The following is a 16,082-nucleotide window of genomic DNA, read 5'->3' as shown; positions in this document are numbered from 1 at the left end:
TCAGTCCCTTGCTAGGTCACTAACCTCTCATTATCTCTTTCCTACTAATGAGTTTCACCGTTTGCTTGTTTTGTGTTCCTCTTTCATTCTCCCTCAATATTTAATGTGCAAATTCCGCTTTCCATCTTCTGTTCTTGATGAGGCACTGCATCATTTGGCTTTTCGAGTTGCTTACACCCAGCTGAAGCTTGAGTTTGAGCACTGGCTGGTTTTTTTTCTGCCTCAGGTTCAGTCTTGAAAAGATCATCACACACAAGAAGTGTCTTACCACTTCTGGAGGAGTCCAACCCGTATTTCCTTTTTGTACTTTAATTCCCATGGGCAGACATTTCAACAATTGTAATCATTTATACTCCAGAGGTAAACAGGGAGCTTGTGTCTGTCGTGGCCATTAAGCTCCCCTCTTGGAATACAGTATGATTGCCAACAAGGTGGTATGATTGCCATCTTTAGACATCTGTTTTGGAGACTCTTATGTTTGATGTATTGGAAAGTTAGCTCCTCATTGGGGAGTGATTTTTTCCATGGAGTCGATTATGATAAGTTCTATTCTCTCAAAGTGTTGACCCGCAGCCTGGATAGACAGATAATTTCTTCTGTTGCCTGATGTGCCTTCCTGTTGCTTCTGTGCCTGCACCTGCCACTCTGCCAAGGATTTCATGTCCATCTTCCTCACAGTCCACGGGGTTTTTAATAGACTGGATCAGTTCTGTCATATACTAAAAAGTTTTTCTTTCCTGCCAAGCAACTTTCGAGAGCACTGACTTCTATAGCTTTCATCAGGAGCTGTCACACGCACAAGGGGTCAGCAGTACTCTTTGTTGAATGGCCGCTTTTGCAAAAAGCCTAAATCTGTTTCCTTAATCCATTGTTTTTACTAGGCTGATTGTCAGCTATCTGTGCTTTATCCAGGCTTAGGACTGGGCAATTGCGTTAAGTTAGAGCGTGCTGACAGGGCAGTTCCCTTGTTTTTTTACTACGCTAATCAGTCAGTCTGTATGGTGTGCTTATATAGTCCTTACACTGCAAAGGCAAGGACTACCTTTTTGTTCCATATTTGTAGAGATAATTTAATCTGTCTCCGAGCCCACAGCTATACTGTTTTACACTAAGAGCAATAATACATAGTATTATAGTGAAAGCAAAGAGAAGGTCTTGCTGTTTCACCAGCAATCATCTTGGTTGATCTTAAGAGAGCAAGACATTTATTTTCCAAACTTAAAAATGGAACTCTAGTGCTCGAGCTACAAAGTCAAAATCTGGAGTTAAGAGCTGTAAAAGACTTGCATGATCTTTGAAACAAATATGAAAGACCATCTATTACTCTTTAAGAACATGCTGAAGCATGAAACAACATGAAAACAAGTTTGCATCATAGTAGATATTAAATGAGAGTGTGATAAAAGAACGTACTCTGAAGAACAAGACATTTACACAGAGGGGAAGACAAGGGTAACCGTGCTCAGATTTTCAATACCTAGCTTTTAGAGTCTGGCTTCTGGAGCAAAACCTTCAGGTCTCTCTTTACAGTGCCTGAGAGACAAATTTATCACAAGGAAAAGTATTCTCAAGTGCCAACAAATGGAGCGGGAAGGCACCAGAGAGTGTCAATAAGGGCTCTCACTCTAGAGTTGAGATGGCCATTTCTGCTTGGGATTCACAGTCTAGACACTTTTTCCTGTGCTTGGTGCCTGAACTATTTTCATGTAGTTAATGCCTGAATTATTTCCAAGGCTGAAGAGAGTCTTCTTTTCTTTTAGAAAGACTTGGAAATGGAAGAAGCTCTTTTATACAGCAGCTACATTGTAATAGACCGTTCAACCATGATATGGAAAACCTAAGCTTCTGACCCTTTCTCTGCCTGGGAATGCATTTCTATAGCCCTCTGACTTTTCCAGCATAGCAAAAGCAAGGAAACACAGAGAGTCAGGAGCAACTACTGCTACAAAGATAGGAAAAGCAAAGCCAGAGAGAACGAGACAGAAGTAGCTTGCTTTCTGTTTCACGTGGAACTCGGCTCCTGCTTCCTGACTGGCAGGGGATGTGTATAGGGCTGGTGCAAGCCTGCTCTGTATGCTAAGACTGAAGCCTGCTTACACTTTAGATTCACTTCGAGTTTTTAACACTGCTTAGATTTACTTAAAAAACCATGGCCACTTGTTTTTCCTCCGTGAACCACTCCACAGCTTTGTGTGGTAAGCAGGACGGGTCTCCAGACCGGTAAGGTCACAAGACGGGTGACAGAAGTACCAGTGACTGGGAATCAGAATGACAAATGCTTTTCTTGGCAGGAAACCTGGTTTACATCATGAAATTTAGCCTGACTTTCTTTGTGGGTCTAACCCAAGATCACACAAATAATCTGCAGCAGAGGAGAACCAAACCCCTAAGCACCAGGACAGTGCCTAAAGGAAGACTGCAGTGGTTTTGTGTTTGGTTTAGGCAAACCTTCCCTTGATTCAACACAGACACATGGATAATACATGAGAACCAGAAAGTAACACCAACCTGATTGCTCTAAGGAAAGGACCACATAGAGGGGAAAAAAAACAAAGGAAAATTTGAATTCCTTTCAGCCTTATTAGTCTAAACTGTGAACTGGAACCAAATCAGGGGATATTTAAAATATACATGCTATCTAATATAAAATATAAAGTGCCACATTCTTCCCTCTGAGACGCCAGGGAATTGCACTGTACTGCCAGGGAACTGTGTATTGAGTAATAGTGGAATTACTCAAGAGAGGAATTAGTCTTTTGGAAAGGATTCACCAACTGCTGCCATTGTTTAGTATTTTCCTTGTCACAGGATACAAAGTAAGCATCTGTGGAACATAGGAAATATCCTGCAGTATTTCAGCATTAAAAATATCAGTGTTCTAAAGGATGTTGGCATTTCTGAGAGGAACTGACTGGAGCATAATTTTATTTCAACTGAAATCTCTATCATTTGTGAAGGATGAGCTGCTAAATAAAGGTAAATTTTTTTTTTCAGATTCACAGCCAAAAAAAGCACTTCTTACCCAATGCCATTAGTGATGCTACTCCAAAAAAAAAAAAAAAAAAGCACTCCTATTTCTAAAAGCACTTGTTTAGACTTTATTCCTTATTATTTTCTGTTTAATTTTTCTGCCTTTGATGTGCTATTCAATATTTATATCTTGCAACAAATGTATGTTGTAACATTACTGAAAAAATGCTTGGAGTGGTATTTTTTTGGAATACTGGTTGTTTGTTGTCAAGTACTTAAATTATCCCTGCTTTAGTCAAATTTAATGAGTGATTAATACTAAAGCGTGTGCTACTGAGCTCCCTCTGGGCAGCAAAAAGGCTGCTCCAATACTCTGTGTGCTAGTGGGCATTCTCTGTGGATGAGGAGAAAGTTCAGTCACCAGACAGCAGAATGGAGACATGAGTGTGTACATCCTTACAGTGGTGCTCAATCTGTTCCAGTTTTTATGCCAAAGACCCAGTAAGGAATTTCCTTGAAACTCTCTCAGGTGAAGTGTTCCCTGACAAAACCTGAATGAGGGTCAGGCTGCTGGAGTGCTCTGCCTGCTGCTGAACCCCCTGGTAGGGATGTCTGTTCTGCACAAATGCATTGTGCATCCCCAGCCAGAATTTTCTTGTGTAGCTCTGTCCAGATGAGAGCGAACTGGGTGTTTTAAAACAGCCTATATTTTTAAATCCTGGTGCAGACAGGCAGAGCTGAATTTTAGTACATAATAACTAGGTAAGATGAATGGTAATCCACCTGGAAGACTTTCACTAAGGATTCGGCTGTATAAAATTCATCACAATATTGAAACTCCATCCCCTTTGCCTAGTTTCAAGTTCTGTCATAAATCAGCATTCATTCATTAGTGTTTGCTAAACATTGTGCCTTTTGTCATAAACCTTGGCTCAAGTTTATATGTATGCCAGTAGATTTATATTTATATAAATTTAATCTGGTTAAGACTTCTGTTGCTCTTTGTTTGAACACACAGATTCCAGCTTTCGTGCAGAGGTTTTACCAGAATTAGTCTGAAGCCAGGCTCCGAGAGAATCTCAGGGCCTGGCAGGCCCTTTAAACAAGGCTTTAAAAAATGGTTTGCACAAAGTCCCAGGAACAGGAACTGTAATATTTCACCTCTTTTTACCATGTTGCTGGGATGGGGCTGAAACCGGAGTCTTGGACCCAGCTGTCCCAAACCTTGAAGAAGGTCAAATTAAAAATTTGATATATTGCTCCAAACCAAAACCTGACCACTAATAGCTGTTTTTGACAAAACGGTTCTCTCAAAAAATGCTGTTTTGTTGGATTTAAGACATTTTGCAGGAATGTTTTGATTTCAAGGAAATTTTAAAGGAGAAAGAAAGTGAGCGCAGTATTTCAATAATGTCAAAAAGATTTGCTTTGATTTTTTTTCAAAGTACTTTTACATTTCGTTATTCCATGATTCATTACATTAGTATTTTATAACTCTTGTACTATAATAGAGTTACAGTGACATATTCTGGCATTATCAAAATACTTAGCTTAAGTAAAATTTTGACCTTAATGCTGCTGTAATAAAGGGAAAACACATGTAGATATCTAAGACAAATGAGATCAAGATGATTTCAACATAGGCCTGCAATTCAATTTATTCACATGGAGTGCAACACAGGCACAGAGCCCCACTGACTTCAGTGGAGATTATTAGGGCTGATGTTGCATGGAATTACGCTGCACATTTGATTAAATAAGCTTACTGATGTTCAAAGGAGGACATAGGCACATTGATACCTCACCTGGGAAACTGCAGGCTTTGGTCTCACTTCTCAGCTGGTAGTTGTCATCTTTCAATTGCTCTGTCACAGAGAACCTAAAACACAGATGGTTTAAGCTAACATGTTTGACTTTAAGTGTATCAGAGAAGAAGTGGTTTACACACTTAGCACCGGTCTCTTCCCACACCCGAGACAGGCTGGGTCTGTGCTAGCAGCAATCATTTGCTGTGTACTATGGCAGCATCAGTGGGCGTCGCATTGCTGTACCTGGGCCTCAGGGAGCATCTCTCTCTTCTCTCCTATAATCTACTTGGGAAAGGGAAGATGCAGACAGGAGGCCCAACAATCCTCTCTTGTCTGGTCTGCATTTACATGAGGGATGTGTGTCTCCCTGATCATACTGGCTTAACCATCCCTGACAGAGCAGAAGAAAGGAGAAACTGTCAAAGAGAGGCACTAGCCTTGTCTGGGACATAACAACTAACACCAGCCTTGTCTGGGACTAACACCACCGTCTCCCATAGCTGTTCAAACAGCATCACTGCCCAAGCTTCAGCCTGACCCAGGACATTGACTGTCCTCCCCTATTAGGGCGGAGAGGGGACCTTGAGGCATTCAGCAGAGAAGCACAGGACGGTAACAGTGTGGACAACAGATGACCCATGAACAAAGCCAATGTGCAGGGTAGTTTTGGATGCACCGATCTGACTACAGAATCAAAGCCTTGACATTTCTAGTCCTTTTTGGGAGTGCTTTCCTGTACTACAGAATCACAGAATCACAGAATCATCTAGGTTGGAAAGGACCTTGAAGATCATCTAGTCCAACCGTTAACCTAGCACTGACAGTTCCCAAGGGATCCTATTTAGATCCTACATAGATCCTACTTCTGGTCTGTACATATTCTGAGTACTAGAACCATATATTCCATATAAGCTAAATATAGTTCCAAATATCAGTATATATCTGTTACTTTATATGGGAAAAGTGTCTGCTTTTGTTTATATTTGGCAAAAAAAGAGTTAATGCCCGATGATGAATCCTTTGTGCTAGGAAGCTTTTGGATTGTGCCATTATCACTGCCGCCCAGGTGGAAAACTTCAGGTACTGTTCTCTTTATAAGAAGAATCACTAAAAAGATCATTCTCTTCCTGTCTGGCAGGTACCTTTATATCTCTTTTACTGAAAGGTCTGCGAAGACATCCGTGTTCTCACAGAAAACAGGCAACTGCCTTTCTATTTTCCAGGAAGAAATTTGAGAGGACCGATGAAAAGAATTACTAAATAACATGAAGTGCTGGTCTGATACTGGCCAGAGACTCCTTACTAACAGTAAAAGTCTCTTGATCCCTCCTCGCAGAGCACATGGAACAGTCGGTCACTGGTTTGCAGGTAAGATTCGGGTATTTCCTTCTTGCAAAAATGTTTGTGATTTAAAACTTCACCATTAAATTATATATATGCATTTCCCATAGAAAAGTCAAAGCGAAATTGTGGGAAAGCTGGCAGAAGACTCTGAAATTTAATAGACAGAACTTTTCAGTTTGTAAAGGAAATTGCCTAAAGCAGCCATTTATTTACTTATTTAATTCAATCTCTTTATATTTCATTAAATAAAAAGTCTCCCTGCAGCTATTCCTGCTCTTCTAATTTATTCAGAAATGGAGAAGGGAGAAAAAATGACAAGTAATGAAAAGGGAAAAAAGGCTGCTTGGTTGAAGCACACAGCAGAACAGAATAAAAACATGAAGGTACTGAGACTAGCGACATGTCTGTTGGCAAACAGTGCCAAACAAAAAAAGAGACTTTACATATACATTGAAAACACATAGATCTGTACACAACAGGACTGGTTACTCAAGCCTATCTTTACAAATACATAATTAAATATTATGCACAGTGAGTATTCTCACTTACTGTGTTTGGTGAATGCCTCAATGGAAGTAACAGGTACTTGAGAATTGGTTTATTTATGTACAACAGGGTGCCAGAGAAAGGCTTATTGAATGGTCTGAAAGGTGTTTAGATGCTCAGGCATGTTCACGTCCGGTCTCGCACTTTATCTTAATGTCTGGACAGAGCCTCACTGAAATCAAAGGAATTGTGTGATATTTCAAGTCTGTTTAACTGAAGTAGGTCACAGGACTAGTCCTTTATTATTTTTTTTTCCTGAAAAGGAAGAAATAAACATATTTGTTATGTACACATACACTTTGCAAGGCTTCAGATGGACAAAACCAGAGGAACTGAGACAGCATAATCTTTATGTTACATATACCATTAAAGCTACCTATTACATCTAATTTTTTGCTCATTTAAATGGGCTAAAGACATATTCAGCTTTACCCAGTATAAATACTTCTTTCGCATCAGTTTAATCTCCTTGTTAAATGCCTCCTCAAGTTATTCAGAATCTTCTAGATTTCTCTTCTGAGATATGGGAAGAGTAGGATTGAGAAAAGCAATCAGGAATCCACACTTTTACATGCAAGTCTTACAGAACAAAACAGATCCAAAATTCACACTAAATCCTGGAGGTGATGCCAAAATACTGGCATATCTTTAAAAATTCTGAGTGTGTTCCATATCAAGTGATGCCTTGGAATGTTTGGAAAGCCAAAACAAAAATTTTAGAAAAATACAGTGTCAATAGTGCTTGTGGCAATGGTAGGTAAATGCCTAAAAACATCCCTGTGCAGTCCATTGAACGCAAACTAACAGGTGTATTGAAACATATTTAAGGTTTTAAGCAGTGATTTTCAAGCAAATGAAAATAAAAAATAAAGCACAGCAAACTATCAAAACTAAATAAAACAACACAAGTACCAAGAGCTGGTTTTCAGGACAGAGGCTTAAAGAATTATTCACTTATGCTCTTCTTAACAATTTAATTCACGTATTTCCCACAACAGACATGCAGTCTGCGTAAAAACAGACATTTATTTGGCATCATCCTAATTATAGCTGGTAGTTCCAATGAATAAATAAATGCCTTGGTCTTGCTATTGGATCAACAGGTGTTAACCTGCTCTGAGTCTGATCACCTTCTAAGGAGCTCTGTAAGGAACAAAATTATATACATATCAGTTCATTTCCAAACTGGGGGCCTTGTCTTGCAGAACAAACACCAGCAATAATGCCTAAGGAATTAAAATTAGTTTGAGGCTCCTCCCCTCCATGTAACTGATCTATACTTCATGTAGAACTGGGGAAATCTAATCTTGAAGGAAAAAAATGCAGTCTGAAATATTTTTGTATATTCAACACACAATTTTTATTGCAGACAATTGTATTTTTACCTAATTCTCTCAACATCACTATATAGTCCATTGAGTTTAAATCAACTCATATATTGTAATATTTTAAAGCCTTTCTGTATGAAGGGCATACAGAAATGGGAATCGGGGATCAGACTGGGTCCTTTTAAGAAACAAAACACTTGGGAGTTTCAGGTTTCAGACCAGGTGCTTGAAAAATTGCCTCCCTATATGCCAACTATATTTTCTTTCACTCTCACAGGCCTTTTCCAAGCTTAAACCCATACAGACTGCCCATACAGACTGCAGAAAAACCCATACAGACTGCTCAATATTCTTAAATGTATTAGTTGCAGGATTTTGATTACCTGTCTAGTCTGGAGATGAATCTAGGTTACAGCCTTCTCCAGTCATATTTATCTTTGCAAATAAAACCGTTTTATTCTTGCAACCAAAACAGAGTAGGGAAGAGGGACAAATTTCCACTTCTGGCTGGAGACAGACTGAGATAGTTCATTTTGTTAGTAAAGAAGGAAATTGTATTTGCCACCACCAGGTCATTCAAAAAGTGTTAAGAAACTAAATTGAGCTGTTTCTTCTGTGTTGAGTGTAATAGTGTGCCTGAAAAAAGTGGCATACCTGCTCTCAAGTGCCCACTACTGAGGTTAAACAAAATGCTGAGCTCACCATTACTCACCATAAGTTAAGGCTGTCTGCCTAGTTTGGTCTTAGAAGAACAAAAAACACAAACTGGGGACCAAAGAAACAAGTTCTCTGAATGACTAAAACCAACCTATGCCTTCTGTCTCTCAAAAACTGTCTGCAGATAATTAAGATAGAGAAGAACAGTAGTAACTATTATAAATTGCATGTAGCTCATAAAATGGCTGCTTCCTTCCAGCAGCTGCCCAAACAGCATCATGGGAATTGTTTGGAAAAAACATCCCCTGGCTCATATCCCCGGCAGAACTGGCGCTATGCTCACCACTCAAGAGATTGTCTCTTAAAATGCTGGTCCAAACGTTAGTGCATCCATGGAGGAGAAAGCGTGCTGACGGAGCCCGTTACTTTGAAGAAATGGTTCTGCTGGTGGCAATAGCAGAAGCGCTGTTGGTTCTGGGTTTGGCTGTGGAGACAGACTCTCTCTGCTCACCCACTACCTTTTACAAGAACTGCTGGATCCGACGCTTCCCAGGTCTTCTGGTTGACCTGCGGGAATCGCAGAAGAGGGGAGCCCAGCTGCTGAAGATTTATGCAGAAGCCTCACCCCAACAGTGCAGCAGAACCTGCTGCCTTCTGAGGAATGGTGAGTGTTTATTATCAAGATCATGGCACACATTAAAATTTAGATCACAGCATATGAGGAAAAACATTCTGGGTAATTTTTATATAAACATTCCTTTATTTGAAGAATAAATAGTGGGAGGGAGGAAAAAAAAAAAGGATATCTGTATTTTTTTGAGGCAAGAAGGAAAGCAGAGGCACACTGTAACTGTTCCCCCATCTTCAGTCCCATAAAGTGGAATTTGATAATCTGAATTCTTTAGAAGACTACACTAGAAACATGAAAATCTTAGGGTCTGCTTTGAAATTTGAGATCTCTGTTACAAAGCTTGTGGGCAATGCCAACGTTACAACAATAACTCTTTGGTATCCATCACCATCTACACCTGTAGAGAAAAATCAGTGACACTGATTCCAACAGGACTCTTCTTCATGGAATATGGTACTAGACTAGGACATGGGGAGGGGGAAAGGGGAGGGAACACACAATTTGTCCTTCTCTGAAATACAAGAATATTCATTTTCTTGGAGAGGGCACTCTCTTGTTCTGTGTTTACATCATGTTTCTGGTGCAACCCAAGTAGAACATAGTACAAACAGTAAAGTTACAGCAATAAATAACAGCAGTTATTCAGCTGGCAACCTCTTTTCTCTGTCCTTGTAAACTCAGACTCAGAATAAAAACAAGAAAAATCATTGCTTGTCTTAAGCCCAAGTCTATACTTTCTCTGTATCACACTGCATTGATACACTATAGGAGTATATTTTAGGAGTGTGCATGAAGTGTGTGTCTGTGGTGACTAAATTTGACTGCAAAACTCACAAGACTTGTTGATAAGGAGTTTGTTAAGATAATTTTAAGATATTTAAGATAATTGTTAAGACTTGTTGATAAGAAGTTTGATAAGAGAATTTTCTTTACTGAATTCTTAGTAATAGCACAGTTAGTGAAAGCTGATCTTACAATATAAAAAGAAATTTTGAAGTAATTTGAAAACAAGAAATAAAATGTCATTTATACTCCCCAAACCAATGTAAAATATCTTACAGCATGCTTTTAAAGTATTTCTCCTGACCAAAGAACTGTCCTTCCTTAAAAAACAAAAAATAGATTTGTGACTTATTTTTCTTACCTGATTTTATGAAGTGAAATCCATCACAGATCCTAAAGAGAATATAGCCACAGAAGCTAGGTTCTTCAGATGAGATTTTTTTTTCATACTATTTAATGTTGCTTTCATAAAGGATGCAAAATAATCATTAAAATGAAAAACATTTATAATTATGTTGTGCTAAAAAACAGAGTTTCTAATGACAACAGAACTTTGGAGGATTGGAAAGGATTCAAAGATTTCACTCCTTCCTTCCAAAAAACTACATGTATCTTCAAGTGGTTTATATATTCTTACATAAGATAGTCTCTATATCAGAAATCTGAATAGTATTCATGTATCCCACTGAAAAACAAACATAAAGTATACAATTAGCACAAAACATCCATTCTTTGACGAAAGCCACACCACTGTATACCTGGGGCTGAAGGCAAGGGTACATACTGCTACATGTGATGCAAGTGAACAACAGTTTTCTGTGGGAAGAAAATTCATCAAGGTGAACAAATATCTGAAAATTTTGATTTTTCAAACAATGACTTCCGTAATACCACATTGTTAGTGTTTGCAGTGTTTACCAATCCTTGAACAAAAGATATCACAGCAAAGCAAGTACTACATAGATATTTCACAGAAATATTTGAAGAGCTTTGTCTTTTAAACTGTTAAGCTACACTAAAAATGATGCAGAATGTTTACTGATGCCTAGAAATATTTCTATCTTCAAAATTATTTTCTTAAAAATAGTCACTGGATTTTAAATTCCTTTACCCCTAGAAGTCAATGTTTTTTACATACCACCTGTAGAAATGCCTGTAGTCCTCAGGAAACATATCAAAATAGTTATGTACTAGCTAAATATGCTTCTCTAACCCTTACAAAACGTTTCTAATCTTTGAAAGAAAAATGTAAAGCAATTGGTATGTAATAAAGCCACAGCTTTCTATAATCCCTGTAAGATTATCATTCTGTCTTCCACAAGTTACGTTCTTCTATCATTTTGATAACCATAACCTTCTTTGTACCAGCCCTACTTTCATAAATATCTACTCTAAGCTCACGTTCCTATGACACAGAACTGGAAAATGATGAAGCCGAACTAGAGGTAGGTATAGGACATGAAAATTGTATCAGTGAAAGAAAAAATGCTGATTATCATCTTTGATTTAGATTTGATGACAACTCATATCTTTACCTTGATATCATTAGAATTTAGGATCCGTTTTATTTGTCAGTATTACTGCTTTCATTTCAGCTAGGCAGACAACCTTGATCTTTATATGTAAGTAGCTAAAAAGCACAAGACAATATAAAATCTGTAACAGCACCTCTACCACGATTTTTTTCTTCCATAGACCTGCTGAATTTGTATTGTTCAGACAGATAGAGTTCATTTTCATTGCAAATTTTTATTTAATTAATCATATATATTTTTTGAAAATAATGCTTCTCTCTTAGGGTAGAAAAGTTCATTATGATGGAAAAAACCATTTTCAAGGCATGTGTTTACTGTGTTAAATCTATGATGCAGTATTAAGGCTACTAGATGAAAAAATACAAATAATACAGAAAAGATAATAACCTCGGGTTTAGTGTATTTTCCTCCTTTTCTCATGTGCAGATAAGTTAGGGATTTTATTTTTTTTTAGTTACACTTAAAATGGAAAGAGTTGCATGACTTTTTCTGTTGCTCACTGCAGAAGGATTACAAATTATTTTCATTACTTACAAATGTGAGAAAAATGTTCAGAATAAATGCCTAAGTAAATAGAATACATTTCTAAAGCCCTGCCCCCCTTACCAATACATTTTTAATTGCAGGTAGCCATATTAGTTCAGGTATGGTGGTTACAATCAAGGCAAGTAAAATGAAATAAATAAAACCCCCAAAACTTCGTACGACTAAAACAAAAACTAACATTGATCCTGCTTCAAGCACGTTGATATAATAAAAACTTTTGACTTGATATTTTGACTTGAGATTTTGATGTACTGTAAGACTCTGAAAGAAGAATCTTTCTTGCTTTTTAATATAGTGTCACTCTAACCATAACTATTTTAGCATATATTTTCAATCTAAATCTTAAACCACTAGGATTCATGCATCTATATACTTTTGAAAATTGTGTTTCAGTGTCAAGTCGTTCAGGCATTTTTTTCATTATTACTTTAGCCCTGATTTCTGATGTGGGAAGATAAAACTGAACCTCCAAACATAAATGAAGAATTGTCTAAACTACTCTATTCACAGAAATACAGTAGCCCAAAGGCAAACAAGGAAAACAAATGGGAACTGGCAGCAGGGCAGGATGTCGCTTACTTATTGTAGTTCAGGACAGTTTTTTAATAGTCTGGGTGAAATGAATGATTGCAGTACGGTTTCAAGTAGACAGGTGTATTACATAAGAGAAAACACCTCAAAGTTGTCTTCCTTGATAACTTTATTTTCAGAAATGGTCCACTCACTGCATCTGAGATGTGAAGGAAGGCAACTGGTAGGGGGACTACAAGCTAAAGCCTATCATTTTATTTAATCGGAGACACATCTACAATTCAGATGGTTATTCTGTTCCTTTTCTCCAGATGTAAAATAAGAATATAATTATAAGTAGTTCTACTTTTCTGACTGGATGCTTAATTAGTTTGCATGATAATGAGAGAACCACAGATTTAAAGTACTATGGAGCTGCCCAGTATTAACGATCCTCTGATGTTAAATAACATAATAACATGCAAAATGCAATGGTCATTATGCTAATAAGATCAACTTTATTCTTTTTGTATTACAGTTTCTTGCAATCTAGCAGTGTTCTACCATGGAGCCATTCATGAGAATATGAATTGCCTGCACGTGTCTTGCCCAGCATTGGAAAGTTGCATACTAAAGGCTAGAATCAATGTCATTTTGTACAACATCACAACAGGTAATTAAGCATTCCATTTATAAAGGCTAAAACAGCAACGATAGGAAATGTTAAAATTATACTAGGTCAGCTGCTGTGCTAGAAGATCTTCTGAAGTAAAATGTAATGCTAAAAAAGCATAAGACTTTTTTATCTTTTTATTTGAGAATACTTCCCCCCTTTCTTCTATTCAGTATATGAGAAGGGGCCTTGAGGATACACTCTGCTCTCAAGATTCATGCTCTGAGTACCTAATCAATACTACGTTTGGGGAAAATACCACACCAGATTGGAGGGACTGAGAGGCGAGGCTGCCACTGCTCCACGTCCCCAGATCCAACCAGTATTCCCATTAGGCACGTGCCCAACGAGCCCATGTACATACCACAAGCACACATACAGACACAGCCAGCCACACAGGTAACGCAGACGAACGCATTAAAACAGACACACGAACACAGGTACCACCAAGAGCCTCCTCCTGCTTCTTCTGGCTGCACAGGATGGAGATCTGCTAGTGAACATATATATATGTACATATGTACAATACATATATATACACACACACATATGTACAATACGAATCCCCCCAGCAGGTGGGCTCAGATGCTCAGTCTGCCCAGTTTGGACCCCAGTCTCCCCAGTTGCTGTCACCCAGACGTATGAGCCCCCGAGGGCACAGCCCTGCAGTTGCTGGTACAGACACACACCCCCACAGAGCTTGCTGGGACTCCCCTACTCCCCAGTAGTGTAGATCCCTCTCTTTCCTCACTTTGGTTCCTTCCCTAAGCATCCTACAGTAAATCCTGTGCAATCCCAAAATGCCCATCCCTTGCATCCCATAACACGTCCCATAACCCTAGGCAGTGACACCCCCAGTCCCAAAGGTGTTGATGGGTGTTATTTGGGCTCCCCAACCTGCCACTGTCTCCATGTGCTCCTTTTGTGGGTGTGCAGATGAGCTTTTATCCCATAAACTAACATTGTTTATGATTTAATAGGGATTGATCCAGATCTTCTCATTTTTGAAAAACTGACATCCAAAGAGCCAAATACTCACTCACTGAGTAAATATGAAAGGCAAAACAGCACAAAGACCACTGAGTGGGAAAGATGCCAGCATTATAATGCCACGTCAAGTTCTCTTCTGCTCCAAGCTCCATCTTCTACCACTAGCCATGGCTTAACAGCAAACACTTACACCTCCAGCACAAGCCAAAAAACCGCAGTTACTACTTATTCCACGGCAGAAACTTTTCCACCGGATGATCATTTTGCTAAGAGGACAAGCACAACTTCAGCAAGCACTAGGTCAATCACCAGCTCAAACAAGAAGTCTGTACCCTCAACTTTGATATCTGAGGCTGCCAAGGTGTTATCCCACATGCCCACTCCCCCTCGTCTGAACAGCAGTAAGCAACACTTAAATGAAACCAAAGGCTACAGCGGTAGGAATTATACTTTGGATAATGAGGCATCTGCTTGGGAAGCTGCAGCTTTGGGTGTCTGGTTGATTCCTGTGGTTCTTTGCTCTTCTCTCATCTTCCTTTGCTGTTGTACTGTTGCTTTCACAGCAGGACGTTGCAGCAATAGGAGAGGTCAGTATAAACCCATAAGGAGAAGAAGAACAACGTCGAGACAATCCATAAAATATACTACTGTCAAAGGTAATTTGTAAAATACTGTCACCATCCTTGTTTTGGAACAAATAGCTTTTAAAAAATGAATTGTATATACCAGCTTATTTCTTTCACAGAACCAAAGATCATTTTTTCCGTGATGGTTGCAGAATCTTTCAGTTGTAATTTAATTCTCAACAGATGAAATACAATTCCGCTGTCTCTTTAGGTAGAAGTACAGAGTCATAGCTCCTGCTGCATGCTCAGACGTGTTTGAGCACGTTTTGGTTCCCGTGACCCAGACTAATGCCTAACAGTATACACTTTTCCTAACTTAAGAGGGCAGATTTACTGCAGCTCAACGTATCCTTTCCCCTGACTTCGAACTAACCTGAGAAAATGAAGTATGTGTAATCAGTAAAACTGACCAAAGTTTTGTAGTATCATAAGGTCGTTTAATCATCCTTTAATTGCCTCAGATCTCATTGTTTGTATAAAAACTGTCAATTTTTCTACAACTTCTAGATTTACCTTTTTCCCCCATTTATCCCTAATATTGAGACAAAACAATTTAGCCCGCACTCTTTACTTCTTCAAAGAAAAACACCAGAAATAACCCAAGTCCCCAAAACTACTGAATTCCATTAACTCATACCCAAACAACTGATCATTCAATCTTCACCCTTCTGATAACAATCACTTCAAATGTTTTTTCAAGTCCCTCCAGAAACACCTTCAGACTTAACTGCTTTTGTAGAGTTACCTGCTCTGCAATGCATTGAGAAATCCATTCTGTTATTGGCTAAGGAAAACACAAATGCAGGTAACATTTGTTCATGCCTTACAATTAGCATCGATCTGTGTTGTCCACCTTGACTTGCTTTTTCTTGCCTACTCATATTTATCATTTACATCACCAGATTTTTAGAATAGGGACAGTCATTTAATGTATGTTGCACAGGAATACACAAAATGTTTTGAAAGCTCTGTAAGTTAGCTTTATAATTAAAACCCCTTTTTGTTTCCTCATCCTGTATACTCCATTCATAAGAGAGCTCCTCGTGAATATAAATCAAGTGACTAGATCAACAAGGTAGCAAGGTATTTCCTTGCCTTACCTTAGTCAGGAAGTTTGCTTAGCAAAGCAAACATT

At 38.5% G+C, this 16,082-nt stretch overlaps 1 protein-coding gene across 1 annotated transcript; it reads left to right on the top strand.

The window, feature by feature from the left end:
* Positions 1-9,088: 9,088 nt before the first annotated feature.
* MANSC4 (MANSC domain containing 4) lies at positions 9,089-14,988 on the top strand. Its single transcript, XM_074825285.1, has 3 exons — positions 9,089-9,317; positions 13,197-13,331; positions 14,312-14,988. Exons 1-3 carry the CDS (start codon positions 9,089-9,091, stop codon positions 14,986-14,988), a joined length of 1,041 nt encoding a protein of 346 aa, XP_074681386.1.
* Positions 14,989-16,082: the final 1,094 nt, after the last annotated feature.

Source organism: Strix aluco, chromosome 5, assembly GCF_031877795.1.
Source record: "Strix aluco isolate bStrAlu1 chromosome 5, bStrAlu1.hap1, whole genome shotgun sequence".
NCBI lineage: Eukaryota > Metazoa > Chordata > Aves > Strigiformes > Strigidae > Strix > Strix aluco.
This window is presented reverse-complemented; position numbering and strand designations above follow the sequence as displayed.

What these genes read in the sequence shown, in the direction of transcription:
- MANSC4 (XM_074825285.1), top strand. Translation starts at nt 9,089, where the DNA reads ATGGTTCTGCTGGTGGCAATAGCAGAAGCGCTGTTGGTTCTGGGTTTG. An exon ending in CTGCTGCCTTCTGAGGAATG is followed by an intron (nt 9,318 to 13,196) that starts GTGAGTGTTTAT and finishes TTTGTATTACAG; the next exon opens with TTTCTTGCAATCTAGCAGTG. An exon ending in TTTGTACAACATCACAACAG is followed by an intron (nt 13,332 to 14,311) that starts GTAATTAAGCAT and finishes ATGATTTAATAG; the next exon opens with GGATTGATCCAGATCTTCTC.